Source organism: Pinus tabuliformis, chromosome 7 (assembly GCF_031772625.1).
Source record: "Pinus tabuliformis cultivar Carrire ecotype Pingquan chromosome 7, CPIR1, whole genome shotgun sequence".
NCBI lineage: Eukaryota > Viridiplantae > Streptophyta > Pinopsida > Pinales > Pinaceae > Pinus > Pinus tabuliformis.
The window spans coordinates 1,800,028,734-1,800,038,942 of NC_142293.1; the positions used below are offsets into that span (position 1 = coordinate 1,800,028,734).

The window sequence follows — 10,209 nt, forward strand, 5'->3', positions numbered from 1 at the left end:
TGTAATGTCTCTTAGCTTGACTTTAATGTGCATATCATCCGGTTGCTCCAGTAGACTCTCTTTTGATAATCAGCTAGTTTAATGGTTGTAATTCTATTCTCGTGGATTTTTTGAAAGTTGTCTATAGACTGTCAATTTTCCAGAGTTATTCACAGAGTGATTGTTGTTTAATTTTAGCGCTTTTTTTTAATATGCTCAATAATGATCTTAAAATCACCAAATATTGAAATCACTTAGTATGTGAATTTCTAGAATATTGAAGAAATGAGAAAACCATAACAATTCCATAAAGCATGTTAATGATCTTAGAATCACTAAATATTGGAATCACTAAATATGTGAATGTCTAGGATATTGAAGAAACGAGAAAACCATAACAATCCCATAAAACCATGGCTTCAACTCTTATATTAGTACCACTGCCCGCATTCCAATAAACCCAAAATTCTTGTTCTTTAAAAATGCCAATCCGAAATAGCATCCACATTTGTTTCTCTGTGTTGCCCTGTCAAAAAAATCCAGCCTGATATTCCATTTGAGGACCTGGTAACTTGCGTGGTTCCTTTTTGGGGCCAACATCATGGGAAAAACCTATAGCATTACAAGAGATGGTACCATAAAAAAAACCATCATAAAGCTGTCAGAATTTTCAAAAATTTTCTTATTTCTCCATTTCCAAATCGTTCAAAATAGATGGGGATAATCCTCCAATGAGATTTCTGACAACCCACCATATCATGTAAGTCTGGATATTATCCCATCGAAAACATGGAAAGCCAATAGTATGAGGTAATTTTTGCCATACCTGTACAGTGTAGGGACATTTTATGTATTTAATTTTTTTATTATTAAATTTAATATAATAATAAATTTTTATTATTTAAAATATATTTTTAAATTTAAAAATAAATTTAACACCGACGAATCTTTAAAACACTTTAATTTACAAACATGTGAATCTTTAAAACACTTTAATTTAAAACATGGAACATACCACATAGATGCCTTTCTCGAGGCGTTTGTCTACCTGGGCTGTGTTTGGGCGTTCTATTTAACGTAATCATATCCATTTCTTGGTTGCTGTTTTCTTTGAAGATCAATCTCCTTCCTTAATTTGTCAGAGAAAGCAATATTTTCTTCCTGACATGTCTTTTTGCCCTTTTTGTTTTGTTTCTAAACAGTATATGGATTATTTTGGGCAAATGGTTGATCAGTATATGGATTATGTTGGGCATATAGTTGATCGCTGAGTTATTGGTGGAAAGTACACTCAACCCTATTGGTTTCATTAAATTTTGGGCGGTCATTTATGTGACAGGACGATCTAGGACTTTTCTGAACCAAATGAAAGTTTTTCTTAGTTATCGGATGACAATGGCTTCTATTCGCAAAAAGTATCTTGTTTCCGTCATTCGTCAAATATATTTTAATCTTTTATACCAATAACACTATCTAAAATCAGCTGCTTGAGCAGGTTCATCTTCATACACACCTCCAGTCATGGAAAGTTCTCCATCTCTGCCAACTGCAGAACCTGATTCCATATCAACTAAAGAATTCCCGCGCATCTCAGGATTGCCGTCTAATGCAACTAAAGGTTTCTCAGTTGAAAAATCACCATCTAGACCGGCCAAAGAATTGCCGTCTGAAAATTCCTCTTCCAGTTCGGAAAAAAATATTCTGGTGGGAGGTTTGTTCTCTCCAGAGGTTAATAATATGAAGTCCAACTTAGATGAAAAAGAGCAACCCTCAGCAATTGAAAAGTCCTCTGTCATTACTGCTGAAGAATTACTTCCTACAAAAGTTGAAAAGTCATCTGCTATTGAGAAGAGAGGTTAGTATCTTGCTTGACAGTGGCTGCACTAGGCCAAATCTGATAGGTTCAAAGAGCCTCAATCACAACTACAATTTTATTAGAATATACCAAAGCAGAAAATTAAATGGAAGTAAGTTGATATCAACCGTTGAATCAAATACACAGATTTCATTCAGTGGATCTTATTAAAATTGCAATACTGTGCTTTTCTTTCAGTATGTGACTATACCGAAGGAAAATGGGTTCAGGATAGCAGGAGGCCTATATATTCCGGTAAGATGTGTAAGCGCTGGTTATCAGGAATGTGGGCATGCAGGTTGACCCAACGCCTTGATTTCTCTTATGAAAAATATCGGTGGCAGCCTAATAACTGTGACATGCCCGACTTTGAAGGCCAACACTTTCTTACAAGGTAGGGGATAATCAAGCTTTTTCCATTCTCCTCGTTATTTACACACATGTATGTATGTGTATTCTATTGACATTTATATTTTTATTTTTGAAGTTCTGTGAAACGCTATTGGAGTTGCACTTTTATAGTGTAAGTTTGTTTTATAGTTGACCGGACTCAAACATTACCGGTTATTTTGTGTATATAATTTATAGAATGAAGGACAAAACACTTGCATTTGTTGGGGATTCGTTAGGAAGGCAACAATTCCAGTCTGTTATGTGCCTGATTACAGGTGGAAAAGAGAGTCCAGATGTTCAAGATGTAGGCAAGGAATATGGTTTAGTACGTGCACGTGGCGCAGTGAGGCCAGCTGGTTGGGCATTCAGATTCCCAAAGACGAACACAACTGTATTATATTATTGGTCAGCAAGCCTCTGTGAAATTGAACCCCTAAACCCGGGAAACCTATCCACCGACTTTGCAATGCATCTTGATCGACCAGCATGGTTCCTGCATACTAATCTTTATAGATTTGATGTGGTAGTGCTGAATACAGGGCACCATTGGAATTGGGGAAAATTAAAAGCAAACAGATGGCACATGTATGTAAATGGACAACCAAAGAATGTTAGGAAGCTGAGAGACCTCAAGAGTGCTCGCAATTTGACAGTGCATAGTGTTGTGAAATGGCTTGATAAACAGTTGGATAAGTATCCAAATTTGAGGGTTTTCATGAGAACCGTATCACCTCGGCACTTCTTTAATGGGGATTGGAACTCGGGCGGTCGTTGCGATAACACCAAACTGTTGTCTGCAATTCACAACAGTTCTCGCAACCGAGCAAATTATCCTTCTGTTGAGAGTGCTGTTCAGGGCACAAGAGTTGAGAATTTAGATATCACTGGGATTTCAGAGTTAAGGGATGATGCACATCTATCCAGATACAATCTCAAATCGAAAAATGGCTCTCAGGATTGTTTGCATTGGTGTCTTCCAGGAGTGCCTGATACTTGGAATGAACTCCTCTTTGCTCAGCTCTTGTTTCCACGACAAAATGAACTATCAGCACAAATATGATGTTGCAGCATCGTTTCCCATTGCACAGGATTCTATAAATATGATGTTGCAGCATCGTTTCCCATTGCACAGGATTCTATCTTTGATTTATCAAAGTGCAACTAATAACTTGTTCCAACATGTACAAATAATTAATCAATTTGAAGAGTTGTCGTAATAGATCACAGTAAGTAGCTGCACATTTCTTACTGTCTCATACTGTCTATTGGGCTATTGTTCTGTCAATCTATGAAAAAATAAAGACAAGGACTAGCTGCAGATATCTTGTTGCAGATATCTTGTTGCAGTTGCAGTTGGAAAATGTATCCTTGTAATCTTGCTAATGGAAGAAAAGGCAAGTTACATATGGCGGGATATTGAAATTTGAGTCATTATTTTTCTTCTGAAAAATAAGTTGATGTTGATTGGCAGATACATTGTTGTTGTGTCACTATTCTTTAATTCTTATCGTTGATTCCGCTTGAGATGGTTATGCTGTCATTTTTTCTCTTCTTTTTTTTCGTCATGGTGTTTAGTGCATTGGTGCTCCATTTCGACATTCAATATTTGTTCTAAAATCTCTTTAAAATCATCCTCCACAGATGGAAGGCGGAGGAGGAGGTTGTTGTTTTTATTTGGTGGTGATGTCTTTTGATTTTATCTGGATTTTGTCATTTTATTTCTAAATTTCCCACTTAAATCCTAAACTTTACAGATTTCTTTTTACAATATGTGTTGTAAAATCCTCTTTACAAACATCAATCAACAGAAATCCTTAACCAATGGAATTTTGAGAGATTTTTTTATGATGCTGAAAATTAAATTACTGGTAAATATGGATAAACATCAATTCATAACAAACATCTAAACACTTCATAATATATTTTAAATTGCTAAAATTAAAAAATCATAAAACTATTTAAATTAAATTATTATTATTAATTAAAAAAAATTAATATATAAATTAAACAGAGATGCATTTAAAAAAGTATGGAACAAGATTCTTAACCAAGGAAATTTACCCCATTTTATTATGCAAGCTCTTAATTTGTAAATAATCTTCTTTACAATACCATGGGCCAAAACCATGGCTTATCAATACCACATTCCAAAAAAACGATAACACACCATAGCCAACTTTGGAAAAACCAATGGGATAAATATAAACTTGCCAACAACTCCCAAAAAACCATAACACACCATAGCCAATCTTGAAAAACCTTTGGGAAAAATATAAGCTTGTCAACAACTCTAGTTGTCTAAGAAAGAGTTAACTAGTTGTCTAAGAAAGAGTTAATGAAAAAACATGAGGGAAGAGTGAAGAAAGAGTCACTTTAAAGGCTCATTAAACCACTAGGATGATGGGAGTGCCTATCTATATACTAAAGCATCCAAATTCCATAATAACTAGAGTTAGATTGTGGAAGGGCACAAGGAGTTCTTTTTATTTGATTTGATTTTTTCTTCTCATTTGATTTTTAAACTTTCTCACTTAAATCATAAATTAGTGCATTTTAATTAACACAATTATATAAATTAAATGAACTAGCTCACTTTAATTAGCACAATTATATAAATTAAATGAACTAGCTCACTTTAATTAGCACAATCATATAAATTAGCATTTGCACCAGATGTTGCAAAGGAAACGTCATAAGTCGGTAGCGCATATGGAGGAAGAGTATAAAAAAAGGATGTGATATGTTATGTGATCTAACTAGAGCCCAATTTGAATGAAAAAAAATATTAATATTAAATGTAATACAATCAAACAATGCATATGCAAATCCTTAGTAAGTGCTAAAATAGGGACTCACTATGCTAAAATAGGTAGTGCATATGGAGGAAGAGTATAGATGAAAAAGGATGTGATATGTTATGTGATCTAACTATAACCCAATTTGAACGAAAAAAGAATATTAATGTTAAATGTAATGCAATCAAACAATGCATATGCAACTTCCTTAGTAAGTGCTAAAATAGGGACTTACTATGCTAAAATAGTTGAGTCTGATGCATATTTATTTGGAGGGCCTATTTTTAATGACTATAGTTCAGTGGGATATTCATTGCTTTTGAAAAAAAGAAAACCATACTCATGCAGCCTAACAGGGTGACTATGGCAAAGGGGCTTACAAAGAATTATCAACGTATTTTTGTACCCGAAGGTGTTCCCCTGAAAAGTGCAACATATGAGTCCTTAGGGTTAATATTCTATTCAAACATATTCAGGCAAGGCCTCAAAGAATCTACCCATATTCTGAAGTAACAATACTCAAACAATTATCTTTTGGTTGGCTTGCCCTTAGAGGATACATTTGAAGTAGGATTATTGTTGATATTCACTAGTCAAAATTGCATGCTATCAAATGAAACTATTGTAATTGCTTAAATTCGTGACTCTTGGTTTAACTGCTAGAAAATTGTGCGTAAGTTGAACATCATTTCTCTGGAGTGGAAACACCTTTGTAATTTAGGAGTCTGCTTGTTGAACACCATTTCTCTGGAATGATCACGTATATTACTTAGGCTCTGCACCTCAATTGCTTTGCTGCTTGTTTTCCCTCTGAATTGTGTTCATTGATGTTATATAATAACTTTTCTACTCTCAAGACTATAGTACAAGCTTATCCCAAATCAACTCCTGAAAAGTGAATTAACTTGTCCTCCCCGATCATGATTTCCTCAATTAGTTTGCAAGTTTAACCGATTTTGGGTTGTACAAAGTTGAAGCAGTTTCTCCCCTAGTTACAAGAGCTCCATTCAATTCCATCAAAATTAGCATGCTCAATGGCAAGTATTCCAGAATTAGCAAACAACTCTTCTGGAAATTATAAATGAATTGTATGTTTAGAAAGCAATTAATTTCCATCTGCAATAATATTTTGCGCCTTCATCCTCATTTTTTTTTCCTGAATTGGACTAATTCTATTAATCAAAAATATGGTACAAGAAGATACATTCAAGAGAGACAGAAAACCGGCAACCGGAAATGATAGGACTATCAACCTCAGTTCTGGAGAAGAAGTGAAACAAGCAAGAAGCTACAACATATGGCTGGAAGAAAAAAGACTGATTTCTACCCTGAATGGGTAGAAGAATCAACACGAAGCTTTTTCCCTTTCCTTTTTTTGACTTCGACCCAACCATCCTGGGGCGAATTAGTAATAACCACTTGAAGATTTGGGGTCTCCACAGGGGAGCCCTCCTTTTCTGAATCAGAGGAGGAGGTCAAATGGACGCGTTTCTGAGCGATGGCTGTATCGGAGGACTGCACTGGACCATCAATGGAAGGGACCACAGAATGAGGGGCTTGATCCAATTCCGCATTGCTACCTTCATCTTCAGAACTAGAGGAATCAGAATCCACAACTGGAGGTGGAGAGCAAGGAGCCCATCGTTTGGACTTGGGCTTGGAGAGGTTATCCTTATTCTTTTTTGCTGGGCGAGATGGGCAGGTATTCTGCAAATGCCCTGATTGGTGGAAATGGCGGCAGCGGAATGCAGTATTTTCGTAATCCAGTGTATGGGTCCAGACAAAGTCGCTTATCTTGAGATTGATTTGGTCTGGAAGTCATTTGCTCAAATCTAACTCCACACATATTCTGGCATATGAGTAGAGACCTTTGGCTTCCCGCCAGAAATCTCCCATAATGAAACTGCCTAAGGTGTTTCCTATAGCTCTATAGACAATAGTATGCCATAAGTGGGCAAGTAAGTTTGGAAGCCTGATCCATACAGAGGTCCTGGTAATGTTGGGATCACGATTGTCGTTACACCAAAACCCACAGGTGTTAGTAAACGAACACATCGCCAGAGTTAACGGATCCTTGAGAGGCGGTTAGTCCATGTCACGAAACACACGGGGAGCGCTGGATTATCCAATGCCCAACAATCTCCCCCCAGGCTCTGATACCACTTGTTGGGATCACGATTGCCGTTACACCAAAACCCACAGGTGTTAGTAAACGAACACATCGCCAGAGTTAACAGATCCTCGAGAGGCAGTTAGTCCATGTCACGAAACACACGGGGAGCGCTGGATTATCCAATGCCCAACAGGTAATGACTGCAGTTGCTGGATCAAAATCTGGGAACCAAGGAGTCAAGAAGAGCCCCGCAGTTCCCATGAACCAAGGGCCTTCTTCTAAAGCCTTTTCATAATGCTTACTGTTATCAAATAGAACAATGAAGTAACCTTTTGAACAGAAACTGATCTTACAATGATGAGTCCAGTTTGCATGGATCCATGCATAGAGATCCTGAGATCGCGGCCACAGTCCGTTAAATCTGCAAATGATGGCTCTTTCTACAAATTCTTGAAGTTGGGTTGCAAGATCTTCATGGGTGATTTCAACAGAGGGAACTTCTTCTATCTTATCAACCAAAAAGGGCTTAGGTTTAAGGGCCTCCGGGGGTTTGGGGTTCTCAGAGTGTACTGCATCTTTGTATGAGAAGGGAGGAGCAGAGGATGACTGTCCCGCTGCACCTCCTCTGAGATGAAGGGTTACCACCAAAGAGTTGTTCCTAGTAATGCTGTAAGAAGAGAGGGGAAGAAGGTCTTCAAGTTGTTTACCTTGAAAGAGAAGTCTCTAAAGGCATGAAGGGATACCAATCCGCCGTTCTAGATTCAGTTTTAGATCCAGCACCATATCTGAAGAACTGACCCATTGCAAGATGGTTCTGCTTGTAGGCTGAAAAATTTGGATCTGAAAGGAGTCAAAGAAGTGCCTAGACACAGTGCCAGGGCCTCTTGTGCTTCCGAGAGCAAATCTGCCATGGCGATTTTCCATCCGGGGTATCAGGCCTGCAAGATCTTGGCCGATCTGTCTATTGAGAGCCCGATCTGATTGATCAATGGCGGATCTGGGGTTTTTATACCTTCCCACACTAGAGGTGAACACCCCGGCTCCTTGCAGCGTTCTCCCAGGGGCGGAGGTAGCAGATCCGTAAAATGGGATTGCCAATCCACCGCTGACAGCATCGCAAACCCCAATTTCTCCTCTCTTGTATCTCTGAGAAGCTAGCGTACCTGCGCATTGCTGTAGAAGGCTTGGTTTTGCCCCTTCTGAATTGGCAATGGGTGCTGCGGAATTTGGCTCCTTATGTAAACCCTCCCTTGCTCCGTAGACAAGGTGCTCTGGATCTTTGGGTGTGGACTTGGTAGGAGTCACCACATGAAAAACACCGCCGCAGCCAGTGACGGCGGCGTCAAAACTGCCTTCTTCCAATAGTTCCACTCGGAAGAGCTTGAGCCTTTCTGCAACGCCCGGGATGTCCAGGAGATGGCGCACCTTTGTCTCATTCTCTGGATCGCGCACTGTAGTGTGAACGGTGTAACCCTCGTTGAGTAAGCACTGCACTAACCAAGAGCCCATGTAACCAGTCACTCCCGTTACGCACACAGTGATTGCCTGGACATTGATCATTGTAGCGGCCATTTTCCCTTCATCCTCATTTTTTACTCTTATGGAAATTATAAATTAATTATCTGTTTAGAAAGCAATTAATTCCATCTGCAATAATCTTCTGCATCTTCATCCTCATTTTTTCTTTCTCTGTTGTCTGAGTCGATGCCACTTTTTCCATCGAATCTACCCGCTCCATAAATTTTGATCTTATCAGTATTCTGCATCATCAAGTGCACAAGATTCTTGACAACCGACAAGATGAATTCCATCTAAAGTGAGAAAAAAAGCTCTACATTTGTCCATTATCTAATCAAAATTTGTGTCTAGGAAAAACAGTTCAATAAATAAATAAAAAACCATCATAGACCTGTTGACCTTTTACATTAGCTTAAATTTATCTCATTGCACTAACATCTTAAACTTTTGTAATGGAAAAAAGAATTCATGTATAATGGAATTTGGAATCGGTGTATGATAAGGTAGTCAAGATCTTCCAACCACTTAAAAGAGATTTAGGTAAAAACAAAAACAAAAAAAATTATGCTTTATACCATTTACCAAGATCAAAAAATGGTAACACTTTATGCTTCTTGACATATGGAAAAGAGCCATAATGTTCATATTGGAAGTTTGTTTTTCTGTCAAATAGATTCTCCATGTCAACAACGATTGACTTTGGAATGGATGTTCTCATGTTGTTTTAGCTGGAAAAATTAAATTGAATTGAATGAAAATAAATAATTATAGTATAAATTATTTTTAATAAATTTTTAAAATAATGTACATGATCTCATTTTTATCTTTTAATATAAAAGAACTAATACATGAAATTAAAAGATAAAAGAACTACTCTTTAAAATATTTAAATTTAGATTAAGACTTAAGCTAGCGGCTTTTCCCACCACTTTTTCCTATGGATCAAGTATTTGCGTACTCAAGCAAGGCGGCTCGAACCCTTGTTCAGTGCAAATGGACAATAACCTTTCGTTTTCAGAGGCATCGCTCATTAATCCTTTTAAGAGGCATTGCCCCATCTTTGGAATTTAATGAGCGTTGAGCGGTAAGAGTGAGTTATGAGATTAATGAGTGAGTCATTTGAGCGGTAACGAGTTAGTTATGAGATTAATGGAGGGAACCATTTCAATCATCTAAAACTTAATCTGATGGTGCATAGCGAGGACACCAAGGAGAAGAGGAGAGTTCATTTCAAAGAGAAACACCTTACGACGTAATTAAATAACTGGTTGGTAAATGTAGATAAACATCAATCCATAACAAGCATCTAAACACTTCATAATATATCTCAAATTGCTAAAAATAAAAAAATCATAAAAATCAATTAAATTAAAATATTATTTTAAACCATTATTATTAATGAAAAGGGAATTAATATATAAATTAAACATATATGCATTTAAAAAAACATGGAACAAGATTCTTAATCAGGGAAATTTACTTCATTTTATTATGCAAAGTCTTAATTTGTAAATAAGCTTTGTTACAATACCATAGGCCAAAATCGTGGCTTATCA

General features: G+C 37.1%; 1 protein-coding gene across 1 annotated transcript; it reads left to right on the forward strand.

Moving 5' to 3' along the window:
• Positions 1-1,037: 1,037 nt before the first annotated feature.
• LOC149255552 (protein trichome birefringence-like 14) lies at positions 1,038-3,554 on the forward strand. The gene is made up of 3 exons (XM_089457247.1): positions 1,038-1,834; positions 2,033-2,228; positions 2,423-3,554. The coding sequence occupies exons 1-3, from the start codon at positions 1,501-1,503 to the stop codon at positions 3,285-3,287; spliced, it is 1,395 nt and encodes a 464-aa protein (XP_089313373.1). The 5' UTR covers positions 1,038-1,500; the 3' UTR covers positions 3,288-3,554.
• Positions 3,555-10,209: the final 6,655 nt, after the last annotated feature.